This window comes from Calonectris borealis, chromosome 1, assembly GCF_964195595.1.
Source record: "Calonectris borealis chromosome 1, bCalBor7.hap1.2, whole genome shotgun sequence".
NCBI lineage: Eukaryota > Metazoa > Chordata > Aves > Procellariiformes > Procellariidae > Calonectris > Calonectris borealis.
The window spans coordinates 93,485,330-93,508,181 of record NC_134312.1 but is presented as its reverse complement, the minus strand read 5'-3'; the positions used below and the strand labels follow the sequence as shown (position 1 = coordinate 93,508,181).

The 22,852-nt window shown below is 41.3% G+C and overlaps 1 protein-coding gene across 4 annotated transcripts in view; it reads right to left on the bottom strand.

The window, feature by feature from the left end:
- Positions 1 to 5,391: 5,391 nt before the first annotated feature.
- F5 (coagulation factor V) overlaps positions 5,392 to 22,852 on the bottom strand; it is a 40,314-nt gene continuing 22,853 nt past the window's right edge. For all 4 annotated transcript variants that reach the window (XM_075167378.1, XM_075167388.1, XM_075167409.1 and 1 more), the window contains 13 exons: positions 20,755 to 22,693; positions 18,688 to 18,853; positions 17,230 to 17,466; positions 16,534 to 16,744; positions 15,331 to 15,510; positions 13,576 to 13,692; positions 13,066 to 13,137; positions 11,883 to 11,977; positions 10,368 to 10,523; positions 9,386 to 9,530; positions 9,080 to 9,228; positions 8,108 to 8,290; positions 5,392 to 7,295 (listed from right to left, as the gene is read on the bottom strand). In XM_075167378.1, coding sequence (XP_075023479.1) covers positions 7,107 to 7,295; positions 8,108 to 8,290; positions 9,080 to 9,228; positions 9,386 to 9,530; positions 10,368 to 10,523; positions 11,883 to 11,977; positions 13,066 to 13,137; positions 13,576 to 13,692; positions 15,331 to 15,510; positions 16,534 to 16,744; positions 17,230 to 17,466; positions 18,688 to 18,853; positions 20,755 to 22,693 — 3,839 coding nt within the window. In that variant the 3' untranslated portion in view covers positions 5,392 to 7,106. The remainder of the gene's footprint in view (positions 7,296 to 8,107; positions 8,291 to 9,079; positions 9,229 to 9,385; positions 9,531 to 10,367; positions 10,524 to 11,882; positions 11,978 to 13,065; positions 13,138 to 13,575; positions 13,693 to 15,330; positions 15,511 to 16,533; positions 16,745 to 17,229; positions 17,467 to 18,687; positions 18,854 to 20,754; positions 22,694 to 22,852) is intronic.

Here is a 22,852-nt window from a genome sequence, read left to right as displayed (position 1 = left end):
AAGTCTTGCCAAGTCATTTGGAGAAAAGCTTCTGTAAGTTAAAAACTTTCTGCACTCTCGTGAAGCCGTTCTCCAGAGCGCTCTGTCAGTATGTGAGAGCACTCAGATGGTACCAATACCTCAGAAACTCTCCAGAAGGAGGGAGTAAAACAGATTTGTCTTTTGCTGAGCGTGGAAGGAACAAAGGCATATAAAAGTGAGAAAAGGCAGCAACTGATTTCTTTGTTTTTATGATTTTGGCCGTTGTAATTAATTTGGGGAAGTAGACTCTATTAACTAGTATATATGTTGAAATGCAACGGAAGTAGCAACAAAAAAAACCAAAATATTTCTGAAATTAAGCATTATTGGTTTAGAACAAAGCCTATAGATTGTAGCTATCTGTAAGAACAGAAGACTGGATACAACCTTGAAGGTCTGTGTCTTCTAGTTCTCCCTCTGACTGATCCTGTGATAATTTGGGGGCTCTGAACAGGAGACTTACAAATATTAGGCAGCCATGAAGGGTTAATTTAAAAGCTCTGGCATTGATTACTTTATTCAGATAGTATGCCTTCGTTTCGGTTACGTCCTGTTCTCCTAGGGTTTGTTAGCTCCAGACTTTTAAGATGTCACATGTTGAGTAGATATGAACCCAAATTCAAGAACTATATAGCCCTGTCCTGCAAGCACAGAGCATGTATTTCTCTGGCACCAAAATCAACAGAATAAAGTAATTTCACTGGAGGGAAGAATACAGTGTTTTCCCATATCAGGACCTCAAATAGTAAATTCCTATTTTTAAAAAAGCCTTAAGAAAGACAACAGAATTGACTCAGTTTCTTGAACCCTTCTTCTCAGTTCTTTTAAAATTCCTTCCCCTCTTCAAAAAATAAATATGTGTAAATTCTGCTAGGATATTCTTTGAATGCCACAGCTTTTTTGGTGCCATTCTGGAACCATTCCAGCTTTTTGAGAGCAAGAAAACTCTCAGGGGTATGTTGTAATTTTGTATTTTAGAGAGGTGAAGGGAGGGTCAGCAGTCATTGTCATAAATATATTGCTATAATCTGACCAATTGCCCTTGACCTGTAAGAAAAGGTCCCTTGCTAAAAGAATGCCACAGCTCTTCTCTGTAGCATGGACAGAACATATTTTCTGCTTCTATTTTACTATACACAATCTGGAGGTCCAAGATATTTTGGTACTCTAGTTCAGGATAAATTCATCTTATTTTTCATTTTTCTGAACCTTCACTGCTTTTTACCTGTAGTTCATGCCTTGATGTCCACACATTCCACCATGTATCTCCTCCAGTGCTGCCTTCATCACCTCTAGTTCCATACATGCTAGATCTCGCGTTCAACAAGACTGGTAAACCAAGCATGTCCTGAAAGCTGTGTAAGGGGCGGGGGGGAAAGCATCACTGCAGTTTACTGGAACACAGCTGATAGAGAAACCAGTGTAAAATCCAAGCTATCAAGACCTGCAGAAGCCTTAAGACGAACAGCAGCCGTCTCTCCAAGTATAGGCGTCGTTAGGAGGCAGGTTGCTATCGAAAGCCTCCGACAGAGAACTTCCCTTATCCTCCACACACCGTAGCAGGCTCTGCATTTGGCACAATGCAGGCTGAAGCATGCAGCTGTGGGAAATAAGGCATTTATGGCTGAATTTGTGGAATCACTTGCCAGAGGAGATCGGATTAACTCTTGGTCTAAGATGGATCATACACTTCCATTACGTACATAACATTTTAAAAATATTTGTGGAATCACTTGCCACAGGATGTCAGATTAACTCTTGGTCTGAGATGGATCATACATTTCCATTATGTACATAACATTTTAAAAATATTTTGCAGTCAGCTACGTAGGAAAAAAATGGAGAAGTCACTTAAGTCTGCTACAAATGGAGACACGGGTGGACAAATTTTCTTGGGAAAATCTGCTGAAATAGAGTACAATAGCAGGTGTTACAAAGAAAAGCAAGCAGTGGATCAAGTAGACTTAGAAGAAACATACCCCATACTTTTATTAAATGTAGAAGCACATAGGTCAGTCTGAATTAGTTGGTGCTTTTAGAAGTATCTAGGTCACAGTGGGCTTAACATAGAATTGCTCCCATTAGGAATGGTGTTACAGATGTGCCCAGGAACCCTGAGAATGATCCCATGGCCTGTTTTGGAGAGTGCTGTACAAACATTCAAGAAGATGGAGTCCCTACCTGGAGGAGATTATTGTAATTAAAGCATGATGCAAGTAGTGGGTGTAACAAACAAATGGAGAACGGGGCACAGCCATGATATGAAAGTGTAGGTGGATAAACTGGTTATGATGTACAGCTAGCGTGAATAAACATAACAAAACAAAATATAGGAGCGAGAGCAAGAAGAGGAGTATTCAATGCTGATTAAGTGGAATGACTGACTCATACAAAATGGCAGTTGGTCACCCCAGGACAGTGTTGCATTTCATTTCCATGATGCTAAATAGTAACATATTAATAAACAGTCTTCCCTAGCACATATGTGGCCATGGGCACAGCCTTTATCTTCCTGCTTCAGGTATGCGTCCAAAAGATCTTTTCCTGTCATGAAAGATACCTCCTGAGCATCACTCCTTGTGAGGCTGCAAGCCCTCTTTTTGTCCCTTAGCACAGTCCTAAAATTCTGATCAACCCAGCAGTGTTAATGGCCATTTCAGGGGGTGCTGGAGGGTGCTCAAAGGGTTGAGTATTTGTCTGGAGTCCCGACCAGATTCCTATATGATGCTTTTTCTGTAGCGTTCTCCTGGCACTTCACATGGGCATACTTTTGCCATGCATGCTCACTGGTGTCTCTAACATGTAAAGTGCCCTAAAGCCCAGATTCACCTTTGCATCTATTTTGATGCACAGCTCAGGAGGTTTCTGAGAGAGTGAGCACAGAAACATGATCTGCATTGACTTTAATCCATGGGTACTATACAGCTTTACGTCTCCATTACGCTTTGCTATGCCAGCGGTGTGGAGGGAACCACCCCGTTTGCAAACTCCTGGAAACCTTGGTGAAGGTGAGCTGGCTCAGCATCGGTCCAGCTACCTCTGCAGTACAGGCATTATGGTCAGAACTGCCAGCAGAAAAGCCGGCAAAAATGGAGGTTACGTCTACCCTATAAGTAAGTGGTGTGCCTACTGATTCATATAAGCCTGCCTGAATCAGCTTTAGCCTTTACAGGGCAGTCTGTACAAACCTGTCTGAATACTGGGCTAATGTGTCAGGGTCTGAAGAAACTACTGCGGTGCTGCTGTCAGGAGCTACTTCAGAGCTGCTCAACTGTCTTTACATGTACTTCTACCTCACTTCCAATCCAAGCGCAGACACAACCAGTTTCACGACTTCTGCTTGAAGGAGTACAGCCACCACCTCTGGAAAGCAAAAGGAAATGCTTAGTGGCACCTAGTGAGAAAAGCGTGGGACTTCATGCACAGCCATCCCTATGCTATCGTCATCTGCAGATGCTCAGCTTTGGGCACCCCAAGGCCTCCTGGAAGCTGGAACGAGCGTTAGAGGGCAGCACCTCCATTATAATGCTGTTTGAGGCTAAAAGTAGTTAACTTTGGACCTTTGGATCAAAAGGCCAGTGTGAAGGCAGCCACCCATGTTTGTGAGTGAAGAAATTGTTGGTCAGAATACTCTGACCTCTGGCACCACGCTTCTCCCTCAGTCCGAAAGAGCTTGTGTTTGCTAACCTTCATGTTGTGATATGCATCTTTATTCTTTAGTTTGAGAGAACTGCAGGAACTCTTGCTCCCCTTGTGTATTTTGCAAATAACTTCAGCACACACAGGATTTCATTCCATAGCGTGTAAAAGGTGGTGCAAGACTGACTGTTTTAACTACAAATTTCCAAGAGCCTTGGCAGATTCAATCTAAGCTGGTTGCTTCATGAAATCGATAAAAGTTCTTGGTTTTCCAATCATCTACAGGCTCACTAAACATAGCTTCCCTTCCGTTTGGCAGATCCGGTACAGGTATGTTTTCACATCATCTTTGCTGTAAACATGGTCCAAGAATTTGACCCCCCATTTGCATTTGGAAATACTTTGTGTACTTGGTCTGGCTGGGATGGAGTTCATTTTCTTCATAGCAGCCTGTATAGTCCCGTGCTTTGGACTTGTGACTAGAACAGTCTTGATAACACACCGATGTTCTAGCTATTGCTGTTTTAGCTAGTGTTTGCACAGCACCAAGGCCTTTTCTTCTTCCCGCTCCGCCCCGCCAGCGAGGGGTGCACAAGAGTCTGGGAGAGGACAGAGGAGCGGGACTGACCCCAGCTGACCCAGGGGATATCCCACACCATACGACATTGTGCTCAGCAGTAAATGCTGGGGGAAAGGAGGAGGAGGAAAGGGGGATGTTCAGAGTTATGGTGTTTGTCTTCCCAAGTAACTCCTACATGTGCCGAGGCCCTGCTTGCCAGGAAGCGGCTGAACACCTGCCTGCCGATGGGAAGTGGTGAATAAATTCCTTACTTTGCTTTACTTATTAAACTGCCTTTGCATCAACCCAAGTTTTTCTTGGTTTTGCCCTTCCAAGTCTCCCCCCCAGCCTGCTGGGGGGAGCGAGCTCGTGACTGAGCGGGGGCTTAGCTGCCAGCTGGGGTCAACCCACCACAGTCCTTTTTGGTGCCCAACCTGGGGCAAGAGGACTTAGAGGTAACAACATCTGATCAGAGCATGCTAGGTGGAATTTATAGCTGTTAATTGGCAGGTTCCTGTGCTTGCTTGCCTTACCGTATATTAGAGTCTGCTGCTTGTCAGCGGCTGCTTTGGACTTTTGCTGTTTATTGTAGCACTTATCACCTTACTCTGCTGTGCCAGGGAACATTCTGTTAACAGCAATGGCCCTGTGCCTAGGCTGGCATAGGGCCCAGGCACTGCTGCTGGTCCTGTACTGGACATACTGGAACACCGGTGTTAGGGAGTTAATTTTCATTGCAGCAGCCCATAAGGGGGTGTGTTTTGGATTTGTGACTAAAACGGTGTTGATAATATAGCCCGATGTTTGAGCTGTTACTGAACAGTGTTTGCACAGTGTCAAGGCCTTTTCTTTTTCCCGCTCCGCCCTGCCCGTGAGTAGGCTGGGGGTGGACGAGAGGTTGGGGAAGGGACGCAACCAGGACAGCTGACCCCAGCTGACCACAGTCCTATCCATTAGCAAGCAGAAGCAGAATCTCCAACTTGTAAAATTGATGCAGATGGATTGAGTCATGCTCCTGCAATCAATTTTGCAGTTGTCTAACTGTAGGGGTTTTTCATATATATATGTGTGTGTGTGTATATATATATGATTTTGTGGAATTACTTATGTAGAACCTTTAAGATCGTAGCCTTAAACATAAACTGTTTATCACTTATCGCACAAAACTGTGGTTCAGCTGAAGTTAGCGAGCATTTATTATCTGTTTTCTAGGGTAAAACCTAACTCCAAAGTTTACATCTTTTCTTTTTTAAGTGAATATGGCTTGTACTGCAATTTCATGGCTGTATCAAACAAAAATAAATTAAGCACCATTACAAAATATTAAGAAACTGATCTTTTAAGATGAAGCGATTATTAATACAGTTTCACCATTTGAAATTAATTCTAATTAGCACTGAAAATTCCCATCAAGCTGAAAATTTTACTTTCGTGATGCAAAATTTCACTAATTGCCAAAGAGGTACTACTATGAAGGCAAATATACAAAATAAAATGTTTTTCATGCTACAGTATTATCTTTATTTTACAGCAAAAAATGACAACAGTTTGTGACATAGTAAAAATGAAAAACAAAAGAAAATATTTGTTTAGTTTTTATACTTTTTTTCACTCCTGTTCTATACCTTCATTTTGAAATGCATCGTCTGTGAGATACGAGAATTGAAAAACCACTGAAATAACTTGGACAACACCATACAAGGTTCAAAGATAAACTACTTTGAAAAATCCACTTTGCTGAAGGGTACCTAGTGTGATAAGTGGAAGTTCTGCAATTAAACAATTTACAGGATAGAAGCCAAAGACTGCTGAAAGCTTAGCTAAAAGTCTGCTGGAATAATATTTCATGGACTGTGTGTATATTTTCTCTTAGATGTAGTCATCCTGGGAAAAACCCACGTATGCTTTATGCACAAGAGTAGTTCCATTAATGAAAACACTGTCAGAGCTAAATGGTAAAGAAGATGCAGGTGTTTCTGTTACCCAGTTTCATCTAACCCTCCTCTGCCACCACCAGGTTGTATGCTCACTGAACAGCTACGGTTCTCAATATCTTCCTATTTGAGGGAGCTCCTCCTCCCCACGGTCTAGAAGTTTGTATAGGACCGAATGCCAGGAATTCTGGATTCTCACTTTGGTTCTACTGTTGCTATTCCATGACCTACCATAATCCAGGTTGAATCACTTCCTTCCTCATTTCTGGGAGAGAAAGGTATTGCTGACCCGCACTCCCCTTGCTAGGGCACTGAAGATGATTTGTTATGTGAAATCCAGAGCATTTCAGGTGTGTTGGGTATGTAAGAACCAAATCAATAATGCAAACCCACGTTCTCCGAGAAGTGGTTGCATACGCCTCGATGCTGGGATGCGTTCTACCTTTGTCATAGTATAAAGACATGTAGAGGCGAGGCCACCCCTACAATCATTTCTTACTGAGGCATCGCTGGAATGCAGCACCACAGCTCCATATCTGCGTTGGTTTTCCCTCTCAGCCCTATGCATGGAGCACATCCACCTGTGGCTTTCTGTTCCTCCTCTGTGCTGCAGAAGCATTACCAAATGGAGATAATCAGGGCTCAGGATTAAGGCCAGAGTCTCCATCTCCAGGGATTTAGAACTTAAAATTAAGTAAAAAGTAAGACAGAGTACTGATTAGAATGAAGAAGGGATACACAAATCAGAAGGGGCTTCTATTTCTTCCCAGAGAAAAGAAGCTGTTTTCTAAAGTGTGTATTTGTAGGAATGAAACATCTGCCAGAGAAATCTCTCTCAATTCTTGCTGGCAAAACATAAAGGTCCTTTGAGGAAGCACACATCCAAACTACTAAGTATGATTGTTTTAAGGGTTTTTAAAAAATTGTTGTTCTGCATGACGATGGCTGAAAGGTTAAGAGCTCCCAGACTTGTCAGTCCTTTTCACAGCCAGACCCCCGCCAAAATCACAGCCATAGAGTTCTACCCGAAGGGCAATACCATGATACCATGTTCTCGGAACAATGCGGATAAACCTGGACAGGATGGGTGGATTAAAGAAATGCTTGACATGCCCATTGCTGTCTTCATTACCCGAGAAAACCTGCAAATACACAAACGCACAATTAGTTAAAAGGCAGCACTTCAAAAAACCCTGCTTTTTCTTTTCAAAATGGTTCCAAGCTGTTGCATTAGCCATCCAGGGTAGATGGACTGGCTCATTTCTAATTTTACATAAGATCACATCCAGTCTCTTCCTAAAACGCAGGGTCAAAGCTAGTTCAGGCCAGCAATATCTGACTCTGAAGGAATTAAACAGCCTCTGTTTCCATCCACACCATGAAATTTGCCATTCTAATTTGGATAGACTAAAAAAAGAAACTTCCCTTATTTTACCTCTGCTAATAGCCCTTGTGGGTTAGGTTGGTGTAAGGTGATATGGGCAACAATATAAAGTACTGTGTCCACTCTGTGGGTATCTGGAGCTCTCCAGCTGTAGCAAAACTACTCACAGACTAATGTCACTACATCTATTCATTTATACATAATTTCACTACAAAATCAAGGCAGAAAAAAAAAAGCTGAAAAGAGGCCCTGGGGAATCCATTGTTCATTCAAATTAAATGTCCTCACGCATTCAAATTAAATGTCCTCCTTTACAAATAGCATCAGCTCCTTTTATCACAATGTTGACTGCATTCTCTACGGATTTGGAGTTCTTTCCATTTATTACTGTTAAGTACTATGATCAAAATCAGATGGATATTATGACATTATCTGTAGTAACCCCAGCTCCCTAGCATTTTAAAATCCTGTGAGAATAACTCTTTGGCTGGGTATTCTGCCTTTGGGCCTTGACTGTGCTTAGCGTCTAAAACCAAGCGATGATACAATCGTCTGAGCTAAGGATGATACCTTTGCCACTGAGCTTGAACCATCTGTATAGGATTTCCACTCTGAGCCTTGGTCGCTGTATAGGATAACATAGGTTTTCACAAAGCTTTCAGTAGATATGGACTTGACCCCCTGGGTAGCAATAGCAGTTATCTTCTTAATTGTGAGGAGATCAATTTGCAGCCACTGTTGGTTGTTGTTCAACTACAATTGATAAAAAGGGTTGTCTATTAGCAAACATGTCTATGTCTTTATTTGCTTAAGTGAAAAATCCTATTTAAAGATAGTTAAAACTGCATCAAAATGCTACAAAACTGTATCAAAAAAGTGCAGAAGAGTAAAGCTGAGGCAAAAGTCACAAGCGTTCTTGGTGGTCCATCCAATTAACTTCTTCACTGCAGATGGTGTATTTGGTGTCTTAAGATTTCCACATTAATTTTCAATACATAATGAAAAATAACATAGATTTATCTCCAGTATTAAAATGCAATACATAATACTAATACCAAATGCTTATGCAAAACAGTAGCTTCCAGCAAATCTCAAGGTGCTTTGTAAAGAAATGCAGCTCCATTTTGAAACACAGAAGCTCACATGCCTTGCTGAAGGTCATCCAGGCCCATTATCCATTAAGCTGCACTGCCTATAAACCAACCCAGGAAGGTTTTCTTTAACCCCTTGGAGCCAAATAGTCAACCAGTATTAATCTCCTGAAATTAAGAGGGCTATTTCTGCAGGGAAGTGCTGCAGGCTCTGGCCCAGAGGACACCATCCATCTCTCAAAATATGATTTCATTGCTGTTGCCAGAAGCTCAACAAGTTTTCTACTGGAAGAGCTGAATGGGCTTCTTGCCAAAGGATGGCTAAAGACCTGTGAGTAGCCCTATCGTGCTTGGCGCTGGACACAGCGTGCAGGAAGCGCATGAGCACACAGGCAGCATAAATTTATTAACGGTAGCTGTCTTGCTGTCGTCCCTGTTTTTCACTTGTTACCTTGGCTCGCCAGGCATTTATTCTTCCTTTCTGATTGAGACGAGCAAGTGAAGGGTCCCATGTGTTAAACCAGGATGTCTTAACAGACGAGGCTGTTATCTGGGTATTCTTGATCTCTTCATTCTCCATTCCAAGTGGCAAAGAGCAACCTGTTAAGAGAAGCACCATGTTATCTCCAGTTCATCCAAGTAGCCATAGCCTAAGCAACAGTGTTGGAATTGAGAACACCCACAATTTTAGCTTCATTTAATGTATCGGGTAAAAATTTTGCCAGAAAGGAAGGACCAGCAGACAACACATTCTTACCATCTACTTCACAGCCCAGGAGCTCCATGCGAAGAGCAGGCCTGTTGTAGGCCTCCGTTGGGTAGACTCTGATGTACCTAGCAATAATAGGGGGATCAATGATGTTCTCTTTTACCCCGTAGGCATCGGAATTACCTTCAAAAATCTATTTAGGAAAAAAAGAAAAAAAAATCCACATGGAGTTAATTTAATGTAAACACAGGGTTGGATGCTGAAAACCCGCTCTTTTACAAAAGTAGTCTTTTTTATACCATTAGCCCCCATCCACTGTGATGGAGCATCCTATGCTGCAGGGCAACTTGAAATATTTCATGGTCCCATCTTAGCATATTTGGAAGTGCCTGAAGGCCTCAGTTCAAATAAGCAACCCATTTCTACGCACTACGTAAGTCTGTAAGAAGGCATTAGTAAGGAGGCAAAGGGAGAGGTAAGAGACAACAGGTTTTTGATTCGGGATTTGTACCACAGAAACCTCAGGGTGAACTGAAGGGAGCTGTAACTGGTAGGGCTGGAGAGGTCGGGCATAAATGAACCTCTTGCAGGGTATGGCCACGCTTATTACACAGACTTTCTGCAGGCAATTCAGTTTTACATTCAACTGTTGTGACAACAGGAAGGGAGGGAGAGGAAGGAGGATCGAGTCCCGAATGAGGTAGGGCCTGATTTTTAGTTCAGCTTCCTGCTTGCATCAAGAAGCTGACATGGGCTTAGGAAATAAAAGTAGGGAAAGTTGCTTGTGAGAAAGCCAGACTCTATACAGTCAAGGTCACAGGGCCAATCTAAACCCCAGTCTCACCTTATAATGTCTTCTGGTCTGAATCTGATTAGATTGGTAAATGCCCTTGGGGCCCTCAAGCTGTATTATTAAGTGGCTAAAGGCCATCATTTTTTCCCCCACTATCTCTTAACATACAGCTGTCACCTCACTGCATCATCCAGTGATGCTACCTAGGTTGTCACAACCCCTATGGCATGTACAGACCTTTTGTGTGGAAGAGCTGTCTCCTTTGAAGGTGGTCCACTTCCGTTTGTCTTTGCTGTAAACAATAAAGAACTTCTGGATGTACAAGGACTTTAAAAACTGCTTAGCTCCCTGCGTCTGTATCCCAGTTAACAGAACTTGTCTTTGAAAGTCCACCTAGGAACAGCAAACAGCGTTTATAAAACCAGTAATGCACAGTGAAATCCATTTCATTCTTTGCATCTACACAACAGCTTTGAGCCCTGCATTTTAAAACCCACAACACTAACACTCTCAGGAGGAATACAAGCAGATGCCCGAGTCCAAATTAATGCTGTCTCTCTCATTTCATTTGTGTATTTATTTGCATGTGCATTTAATTTCAGAGGCCATTTTACAGTGTTCAGCACAGCACCACAAAGACACCTCAAAAATATCTGTCTCCCCGTGCTAGGCAGAACTCTGCTATCCTCATTTTACAGGTAGGCAAAAGGAATATGGAGAAATTCAAGGCTCATGTTTTCATAAGCTGCCTCTACTTTTGGATACCCAGGCTGAGAAAAGGCATATGACATTCTAAAGTGCTGAAAAGCCACCATTCCTGCTGATATTAGATCCAAAAACTTAGCACATAAAATCAAATCAGCAAGATGTTCCTACCAGCAGTGAAACTCATTCTTCGGGATATGCCCTCCACATCTCTCCATGCTTTACTGCACTAGCCTCAGCTTCTCACTACCATGTCTCCTATCAAATTCTTTCTCTTCCTAACATTATTCCAGTTCCTCAGCAGATCCTCCAACCTTCTCCCCCTACTTCACCTCCGCTAACTTGCTAGCATGTCAAATGTTAGCAAGCCAAATATAACAGCCACCTATTGAACTCACATTGCAACACTAGTTTGAGTCTGTCTTTTCTCCCAACTGCCAATTTTAATGAGATTTGTAAGAAAATCAACTATCTTCCCTAAACTTGGGTGCAAATTGGCTATCTGGTGCAAAAGTGATTGGGATGGAAGAAAAAGATGGAAGAAGTGAGATGACTGAATGATATAGTGCTTGAAGCCATAACTATAAGCTTAATTTCCTTGTGAACCCCCACTGTGCTATGTCAAGTTGGACACAGAAGCATCCAAAACAAACACACACAAAACTATCTGAAGTAATGTTTGAGAGTATTATACTTTAAATACATACATAAATATAAATATATACTGTTAGGTAGTGGAGGAAAAAAAAAGTAATGGAAAGAATGACTCCATTTGCCTACAAAACAGTTACAGTCTAAATTGTGAGGGTAACTGTCCAGTCAATGGGCCTCAATAGCAGTAGAGACTGGGTTACTCCAGGGGAGGTGGACAGTTTATGGTATCACCAATCAAGCTTGCTGCCTCTTTGCAGTTTTCCCCAGCAGTCTTCTCAGCAAGAACAAGAGCAGCTTGACCTTTTAAAACAAGTTGCAGGAAAATCACAACGCAGGATTGTATGGCCATACCCAGGCTCAGTGATGGTCAAGCACATGTTGTACCAACCATACCTGGATCCAAGGGAGTTGTTCTTTTTCCATCGTAGTGCTCCAAGCATTGTATGTTCCAGAATTGTCTAATCGGGCTAATTTAGGTTCCCAATAGTCTAGACAGAAAATATGAATAAAGCAAGAATTTAAAGAGAGGTACTGAAAAAAAATGGAGGCTGTAACTAGCTACTGATGTTGAGTGCTTCAGTTCTTTTCCAATCTGTCTTGTCTTGGGGAAAAAACCCAACCAATAGACTCTAAAACCATCATCTAGGATAATCTGGACATGGTCAGCAACTGAAAGTCGGCTGTTACCCTGCAAGGTTTTATAGTTGGCAGAATGACTTTAAAAATAAAAGCCTTTTATGTAATGTACTGTCTACTGATTTGGAACCAGGGTCTAGAGTTTGCTAAACAAGTTTTGGCCGCCAGCGGGATCAGACACAAAATGTGCTTTACGTTCGTGGCAGAGAGCTTCCCTCTGCATAAGTAGGTTTCCATGTTAACAACTGATACGAAATATATATGACAACACAGCTTTCAATATTTCATAACACTGTGGTGGGAAATCAAGAAAGAAAATTAAATCCACATAAAAAACAGTTTTCCAAAATAAGTAATTTATTTGTTATTTCAAGGGAAAGGATGCGTGTTCCTGCATGCGTGTGTAACCTGTATACCTTGATTTGCCACTGTCTATCAATTTCTCTATCAAATGATCCCACTTCTATACCAGGAACAAACTTGATAAATTAAAGACTCTGTCATTGCTCTGGATGCCAGGTTCCCAAATCTTTCATAACAGATACATTTGGTCCTTTCACAACTCATACCACATGCAAATCTCATAAGCTTTTTGAACACTTGCTGTTGATCTTCAAGCAGGGAACCCAAAGGACAAAAAAGATAAAGCTGGATTTGTTCCAGGTCATCCAGCCGGCCATAGACAGAGGACTCCTTGACTCTCAGGCTTGTGCTACTGACAGTAGACCTGTTGCACTGTTAAAATACAATGATGAGGGTTACCTAGTATGGCTCACAGTCTCTGCTTGCAGCACTCGAGAGCTTTTTAACCTGACAGTTGATTCACTGCTGAACTGATCTTGTAAGACGTATCATGAGATGCCAAAAGAATATGGAACTGCAATACTTTGCTGGGGATGTTCAGGAGCATGCCTGGACCTTTTCAAGTACATGAACTCACCTATGTGATCTGAAGCGTTGATTTGCGAATCGAGTATAACTCCACTTGCTAGACCCATTGGAATCCTGCACTCTAAAGAGAGCACAGTAAGTCTGTTGTTAAAGAAAAGGAGGGCTACTCCATATATTCCATATATTCTGGTGGAATCTTCTAAGACAACATCATTCAGAACAATTCTTAGTAATACTGTAACATCATCACTCTCTTCCCAGAGAGGGCCTAGTTAATCTCTGCAATTTCTCTCAGCAGATTAATCCACTGGTCACTGTGAGGAAACCTCAAATTCAAAGCTAGTATGCTAAATAATTCAAAGCTAGTATGCTAGAGGCTAAACATTTTTTCTTCTAGAATAAATTTACAGTAACAACTCCACCTCCTCCTTGAAAGCAGAGAGAATCTGCATTGGGTTTTTGCAGAACAATCTCCCAAATTTATTTTTAGTGATCCTGAAAGGATAGAGATGACATTATAGCTTGACTCCCCCAGCCAAAAACCACCTTAGTTCAGTACCTTTCTCTATAACCAAATAGGATGCCTGCATTCCTGCTTGCTGATATTCCCCCACTTCAGTGTCTAAAAGCCACCAGCCAGGTCTCTGCGGTTTCATTTCAATTGTTCTAAATGAGCCTTGAAAAAAATGGAAGAGAAACGTATCAGAAATGTTAGCATTATAAGGTTGATGTTAGCAAGGCTGGATGTTAAACCAAAGATCATCCTATTACTTAATCCAGAAAAAATAAATAACCTGCTACACATTGCAGAGAAAGCAACAACTACCACCATCTCAATCATTTTTTTCTTAGCAAGCAAGTTGCAGCTGGAGACTGAGATCGGAATTAAGTGACCAGATCAAAACCTAACTTTTGCTGCTGGTGCAGAGTACAAAACCTTGGATGCCTGAATGTAACAACAGATATCTGCACACTAAATACAATGCCGAACCATGTAATGAACAGTGCTATTAAGTTTATTACATAATGTAGGGATGTTAATTCTGTGGTGCTGATTATGGTTCTTACTCCTGCTGCCCCAGCGTGTTGGTCAAGTAATGTAAAGGATGGATGTAAAGAAGCCAAAAGTAGATGCGGGAAAATCAGATGTATGGGCCCTCCCCTCACTTTCTGCATGCCCCAGGAGGGCCAAGGATTGAGCAGGAAGCAGATATGGTTTAGGCTGATGGCTGCACTTCTTAGAAAGCACAGTACATGCTTCGTTGCTTTTCTTATCTTCCTAGTTAGTGCAGACATGATAATTCTGGTTCCCATTTAAACAAAAACATATGAATATGTCGTCCTGAAAAACATCACCTTAAAAAGCTTAAATAGTGAATAAGCCACCTAATATTCACTAGAATAAACTCCTGTTATTCCAAGCCAATCCTGTTATTTTGATCTCCTTGTTCACTGGGGTGTTTTGGGTTTTTTTTTGAACACTTGTAGCTGGCAATACAGGCTTCATAGGTGCTTTTATTGCACACTCAGACTGCTGACAGTGATGGGCAAAGGAGTATATCCTGTGGCCTAATGAATGCTTTTTCTCTTCTCTCATAAGAATTCTCCAAGGGCTCACATTTGTTTTTTTCTCTTCTGTATCACACTCATCTTGACATTATAAAAAGAAACCCTCACCGTACTGAGCCAGATACCAATAGTCTTTCCCAGCAAACGTCAGTGAGACTTCAGCGGCATTGAAGCCTGGGGATGCACGAACAGGATTGCTGCGCTATCGTACATGCGTCATTTCACGAGGAATCGGTGGCTGACACTATCCTACTGACTTCCTTTTTCCAATACTGACCTTTACTGTTGAGCACCTTCCAAAGCCAAGCCCAGCACTATGACCTACTTTGGAGATAGGAAGAGAGATGCAATAAAGGAGAGAAACCTGCTCACATAGCTGGCGAGTGGCAAGGAAAGCGCAAAACAGAAGGCAGTGCTGCAGACCATACTGCTATTTATTTTCCGTATATATCCCTTCTCATTGAGAGGAAGACATTTGTCCAAGCACTTAAGTTTTGTCTGTAACTTTACTCATATTTCCAGTTTTAGAGGACAGCCATGTTATCTTTATTTCCCCCCTCCCACAGTGTTAAGTGAGGTGCGAAGTGATGACTTTCCTTCTGACCATCACAGGCAAATGAACTGTCAGTGCTCTCAATCTCTTTCTTACTGTGTCCAAAGCCAACTCCAGTTCACCATTACGTTGGTATGATGACAACAGACTGCAATAGTCACCCCGTAGAACTTACTCTGCTCTGATACTTACCTGGAAGGAGTGCGTATGTACCAAGCTGATGCCTTGGCTCTCCTTGTTCTATGAAGGTCTGTCCATGAAAATGAACAACATGAATGTCTTTTGGCCCACCCATATTCAGCAAATGCCATCGGACCAGTTCACCTTCATACATCCTCAAGCCTTGTAAATTGTAGGTAATCCCATTAATGGCTGGAAAAAAAAAAATTGTTAGTAAGGAAAACCACTCACAAAACAGTCTCAGAGTGCTAGAATGTAGTTATTAAAATGAGTAAAATATTTAATGAAGTAATGCATTTGGGAAAAACACCACTTTTTCCAATTCAAAGTGCTACACACTTTACGTACATCAATTCAGAAAATCCAGGGACATTACCAGAGCTTGCTTGTAACACATGGCGGCCAGGAGAACAAGGAGGTGAAGAAATTAAATGTCAGATGGGAACATCAGGCCCAAAAGAAAGGAGAGCCATCCAAAACGTGTTCTGCAGCTTACATTTCCACAGCTGTACAGTCACAACTGACACCTTCAATTAATAACTGATTTTATAGACCACATTATAGACTACATTTTCAAAAGGCAGATTCCACTTCTCAACATGCTGTTTTCAAACATGATCACTTACAGCCCACAAGCATCAGATTTGCAGAGACAGAAACACAGAGTTTCCTTACTGACCATTATTTCAAAGAGAAAAAAAAGGTTACCTTTGAACAGTCAGCCACTTACTTAACTCTACATGACTAAAACCTCTGTATCCACAGAGAGGTATATGAAGGGCTGTCCTACAGCTGCTTCGAATTCCTCAGTAGAAATAGTTGATTTGACAAATTATTACAATATTTTTAATTTTCTTGCAAAAAGTTTTCAGGGTATTAGCTTCTTACTGAAAAGAGGGTTTTTTGGTTTTCTTTTTTCTTTTTTTCTTAAATATGGGGGGGTAGATGTATGTGAGCGTGAGAGAGAAGTTTTCTGTTGAAAGTTTCAGTCTAATATGTCCTTTCTTCATTTTAATAACAAATTTCCAGTCAATGCTAATCTTTACATATAAAACTATAACTATTATAGGTACAATGGAGAACAGCAAAAAAACATTCACATAATTAACGCGCGGGATTTATGCATGTTCAAAGGCACTGTGAGCTGAGATACCTCCCCCAACACCTTCCCCTCTACCCCAATAAACTGAATACTTGGCAAAATGAAATAAGTACCATAGAATTTGTGGCATTGCTGCATTTCTTGGGTTTCCTCAGTACAAGGCCTTCTAGAATGTTTGTCAAAGTACCAGCTTTTCTCTTCATCAAAGACCATAAAAAGCAAGAAAAAGTCTCGGGTCGATGTTCTGCTGTTGTTTGACTTACTGAAGGTTCCTTTTTGACAGATCAGTATTGGCCCAATCAAACCAGAGTGAATATCTTTCTCCTAGAAGGTAATAAACTCACATTAGAGGTAAAAGTGGATTTCCCAAAAGATGTCAAAAAAACCCATAGCATTCTATAGAAATGCATCAGGCCCTAAAAATTTAAAGCAGAGGCCAGAATTGCCATTGCCTTGTATCTTTACTTTCCCCTGCTCAGTCTACCAAAGAGTTCCCCAACAGAATTCTTCCACAGCTTATATCCTTTTTTAACTGAGTGTAAGAGATTAAATGTCAGATGGGAACATCAGGCCCAAAATAACGGACAGCTATCCAAAACGTGTTCTGCAGCTTACATTTCTACAGTAACAACATTTGGAGATACTCAAAACCTGACTGGACATGGTCCTGGACAACCTACTCTAGCTAACCCTGCTTGAGTTGGGAGGCGCGGACTAGATGATCTCTAGTGATCCCTTCCAACATAAATGTTTCTGTGATTCTGTGATCAACCCCAGCAACACTACCACTTTTATTTTGATTTCCTTACCAGATTTAAATCGGAGTAGTAGATCCAGGACCGACAAGCTGCTCCTGACTGCACAGGTCCCGATCGCCTGTTTGCATACCATACATATATATAACTGTTATTTGGCTGAACTTTGTCATCTTCCTTAAACCAAGCAGTAGAATCATCATCATAAATGCTTCCCTCAGAGGACTTTTCATAGAGCAGTCCATGAGCATGGAGGGAATACGGTCTGGATGCCAGATTCTTAAAATGAACCTAAAAAAAAAAAAAAAAAGAAGAAGAAATAGATTCTGTTCAGCAAATTCAGGCCTCAACCAAAGTCCCCACACAATACATTCCCATGACCTCAAACCAGGGTCAAGGTTTGTATAATGATTACAGGCTACATTGTGCATGGCAAAGCTGGCCGGGATAGCTTTTGACATCTCCACGCAGTCACCCTCTTTGATGCAGGTAGTTAATTAAAAAGTAGAAAGCATGAGTCTAACTCTGTCTTCTACTGAGTCTAGGTTCCTAGGACTTTTACTGCTGCCCTTCACACCTGGATATGCTTGGTTACAGCAAGCAGGGAGACGGGGAGTTTCTACCTCTTACGCTTTGCTACACAGTCGTACTGAAGGGCACAAAACAGTAACACTAGACCTCTGTATGTATCACTCTCGCTGAAATTAGTGCTGCTCACTTGTCCCACGGAAGCACGAGGATAGGGAGATTACATATTTTCCTCTCCTTAGAGAAAGACGCTCCCAAGCTAAAATAGCCTGTTTCTTCTCTTACTCATGTTTTCAAATGTAGCTTAATGTGTTCCTGTGCAATGTGTTCAGTACTCCTACTGAGATAAGCAGAAAGCAGTGAGATCTACTCTGCCCATCTAAGTCCATCGCTGTGTGTTGGAAGACTGGATGAAGAAGGATGAGAGGAGGGGAACTCTACAGCAATGTGCTTCCTAATGCAAATATACCACTGTATCACAGTTCCTCTCCATCTTTGTTGTTTGTATTAGAGCTAACCAACCCATTTAGAGCAAAAGTTTTCAGAGGAAAATACACTTTTTGGACAAATATACACATTCATCTCGAATACAAATTTACTAATTTATTTTAAAAAAATTAAGAAGCTCCCTTTACATATAAAAAGTAGTATTTTCAGTGCAATCTGGGTTTAAAAAACTTTTTTTTTTTTTAATGTTAAACTTAAATCTCATTTTACGTCAGACTGATAAGCCAGTATTTAATGTTGGGAACCATAAGAAAGAAAAACAGAAGTGAATTTACTGTGGATAGGAGAGAAAAAGGACGTGTTTCAAGGAAACACATCACTGTGCTTGTATATCCACGCTGCAATTTCTAGCTTTGAAAACTGTTTCCCCATCATGATTTTTTAAAAATTTGTGGTATTTTTAGACCCATTCTATGTCACACTGTAAGATTGCCGTAAGAATCTTATCCTGCACACATATTCAAAACATTGACCTACGAGGATAACATCGTCCACTTCAGCCCGGATGACTGGCCCCAGGATGCCAAGGTGTTCTTTATATTCGTCTTCATCCTGAAGAGTCGTAAAGGTACTGTCTGTATAGCTTTGGAAAATCACCTTTTGTGTGGTGCCATCTTTACAGGTTTTGTCATTCATCATTGTACTGAAAGGAAATCCCCAATTAAAAACCCACACAGTGAATCAGAAATAATAGCTTTGATGAAATCTGAGAACTCATACAGCAGGAACATTTTAGAATATAAAGAATAAACACACAAAAAAATGTCAGATGATTCTGAAAATCGTGACTTGCAATGTTTAAGCAATTCTAGTTCTACAGTTGTATATGTGATCCTTCACAGAGTTGGTCAGCTATGACTGAAAATCTCCAACTAGTCTCTGAAAACCCACCTGAGCTCTATTTTCCTTTTTTACCATTAGCCTTAATAACCTGAATCAGAGCTTAGCTCAGAGTGTAGTGAGCCTACCACCCATACCCTACTGTCTCACACACGTACCTTCTCTGGAAAGCTAACAGAAACGCATTTTGATTGTATCTGCGTTTTGCCACACAGAGCTGGTAAGAAAAAATAAGCTTTTAGGCATTCAAACCATTCTTCAGACCTTAAATAGAAGCACCAAAATGCTATTATTCTGATAAAACATATTCTCATTCCCTATAAACCTTGCCTCATTATCAATTCTGCAAAAACCGGAAACTTAACTGAAGTCATCTAGTAGGAAGAAAGGCTGGTTTTCAGCTCTTCAACGCACTGAGACAGTATATGCCATGGGTTCTGTTAATTTTACTGGAACTATGCACCTCACACCAGCTGAGGATGAACCTCACTGGGGAGATCTATATAGAGCTCTGAGCATAAGCATTTCTTTATTTTGCAAGTGCAAAAAGAAATTCTGGTTTCTGACGTTTTTGCAAGTGCCATTTATACGGACTGAGATGAGGCAGGAGTAAACCTGGAGAATACTGAAAAATATCAATCAAATAAAATGGAAATGCAGTTTGAGAAATAATATATGTTTGGAGCTAAATTTTGTATAAGGAAAATTTTCTTGCTCCTGTTTTTGCTGCTTTTGATAAAAACCTTAAGTTGTGGCAGTTTTGGTCTCGTTCATTTCAAGGGCCACAAAGTTCAGCTTTTTGATGAAAAGTGACTAGGAATTCTACACATTGTAGGGTGAGCACCGATCCTAATTTGTGTGAATTAAGATAGTGAATTTTTAGTATAAAGTTTCTCTCAAGTCACATACACTCTTTGCTGTGGCATAGTGGGCAGTCTTCCCTGTCAAAATGTAAGAAAACCCCTCAATGTTAGGGTTTGTGATCCAGTCACCTCCTGATTTCTCTAAACAGTAGGAACAACAATGCAATAATTCATGCAGCTTTATCTTTACTTTAAGTATAAGGCAGTCACCAGTGTGGTTAATCACTTTGAATCTTTCATATATTTTTCAGTACTGCAGCCTTGTGAAGTTGGAAAGTGCTATCCCATTTTACAGTAGAGAACTGAGACACCAGAGCCACTTCTTGCTAGTGCTAGAACCTGTGATTTCATCCTGTCTACAAGAACATCTTGTCTATATTAAGTCAGTCAGTCCATTAAATTCCTGGAAAGACTTTGTACAAGGAGGTCTCTATCCTGTCTCTACTACAGAGAAGAACTCAAGGAGGAAGTAAAACAGGTCATTCAAGTAAAACAAAACTAACTGGAAGTTTCCCTCTTGACCTCTTACAGTGGGTTTTTCAACTTCTGTTTTGAAGAATGTCTCTAGTGAATCCGCAAAAGTGGGTTAGGAAAAAAAAAAGGGGGGAGGGCGGGGAAGAGGACTTCTTAGTTGTGTTGCTCTTGATTATAGTAATCTCTCTCTTTGACGTTCTAGGGGGGTCCCAGCCTCCCATGGAAAATTCTTGGGGTTCTGCAACTGAAATGTTGGAAATCACATTGCACATTACAGATGTTCTTAAATTTATCAGCATGTGCATCAACATTCTGCTAGTATGTATCAGGATGGTGTGCAAAATGAAAGCAAATGATTTAGCCAAACCTTTTTTTATATCCTGCATAGTTCCAGCAGACCTCTTTAGCTGCAATATAGTATCTCCTCTCATTCCCTTTGCTACGCAGGTAATGTTCAGCAATGTTGTCTGGGTTACGTTGTTCGTTGATATTCACTTTTGGGTCCGTCATGTATGGGTCATCAAAGCTCACATAATGGTATTCGTATTCACCACCTGATGTTTCCTCGCTGTAATATCCTTCCATAACATATTCGTAGCCTCCATTTTCTTGGGGAAGCCCAATCGTGATCGATGGCTTAAGCTGCCGCGGGGTGAGCGTGTAATTTAGCGACTCTCCATGTCTGGCTCTACTCAGATCCACTGTATGGTTGGCCTCACCGGGTGCCCCTGTGATGTTAGTGCAACACGGCAGTGTCGTGTGGTTGGTCTCACTTGGAAACAGCGTACGGCCAAACCCTGCCACAGAATTGGTGATTTTTTGGGGCTTTTTACTCCTTGGGCTCAGCAAGTGGGTCATTTTTGGATATTCCTTTTTTTTCCTTCGGATCTTGATGAAGGTTCCAGATGTACTCAAAGTATCATTCTTGTTCCTCTCCTTTCCTTTCAGAGTTGGGTGCATGTGGCTCCCTTTATGTTTTTCTCCCATTAGATGTGAGAACCCTTGATACTTCTTCATATGCTTCTTATTTATGAATGCTGTACCATTTCTGCCACGATGATTTAACTTACGACTAACAGATTTATCTAAATTTGCCTCTAATCCCAGACTCCCCTTTGCAGACACCAAATTCCATTCCTCATTTGTCATTTTAGATGAATATTTCCCAGCCCTGGGCATTGATGCTTCTAGTAAGCTCTTCACTAGTGCAGGGCTGGAATTAGGGCTTGTATTGCCTAACGTATGATCTAAAGAAAAAGCGTCTGCTTGTTTATCTTTGGGTAGCTTGGGTTCAGAGAGGCTGGATGCATTAGACCCATCTCCTGCAATGAGGTCCAAAGCAAGCGTCAAGTTAACTACATGCATGGCATCTTCCATCTTGGTTTCTTCCTCCTCCAGTTCATCATCATAATCATTTGGAAGCTGGCCAGTTCCCACCATGTCTATATCGGATGTGTTCTCTGCATGATGCACAGAATGAGGTGCACTTGTCTTGTCAGAAAATGAGACATTTTTATTTCGCACATGATTTAGAAGGGCATTCATCTTTTGGATGGAGTAAAACTTAATGGCCAGTGAGTTTCGCCTTTTCCTTTTCCTATTAATGTTATAATCTCCTCTTCCTGTGCTTTCCTCTTGATGCTTTTCTGAAAAAAATGTACTGTCCTTTCCATCAGTTGGAAGCTCTTCTGCAACATCCATTTGGCCTTCCCCATTGCTCAGCAAGTGCTCACCTGCAGACATGTTACCATGATCTATTTCATAATTGCTTTGGCTTCTATTCTCAAATTCCAAGTCAGCCTTTCCATCACTTGTGCTAGCTAAAAATAAGTCCTCTTTTGCTGTGACTGATGTGTGATTTGACTGGAATGTTTCAGCCTCGATTGGGGGAAGAGGAGTGATACGAGTTTCTAAGAACTTATAGGTGCTTGTGGATTCACTGCTATTTATAGCTGTCAGACCTGAGCCAGCCGCCACCTGAGAACTCGCAGCATCGGTGCCTTCGTACTGCTCCCAGGCCAGTGCTGTAAGGTTTTGTTTTTCTTCATCGCCTGTTGCCTTCCTTGAGCTTCGGATGGAGTAAAAAGAAGCCAGGTAATCCTGATAATCCATATCCTCCTTATCTACTTCTTCTTCTCGCACATCTTCAACTGAGGTGGAAACAGCCTTTTTATCAGTCTTGGTGTAAGTGAAATCCACAACATCAAACATGTAATCTTCCTCATGGTCACATCTGGCATCTCTGAATCTCAGCCTCATGCCGTAACTCATCTCTGGGGTACCCCAGGATGCTAAAAGCCAAGTACCTGCAATTGAAATAAAAGTGTTTTTCTAATATGCAGTAGTTACAAGAGTGGACATTGCCTATCATCTAAGTGGTCAGGGCAAGTTGCTGGGTTTGTTTCTACAGCACCTGCTACAGCAAAGTGCTAATCCTCATCTGGGATTTCCGTGACCTCTCACTG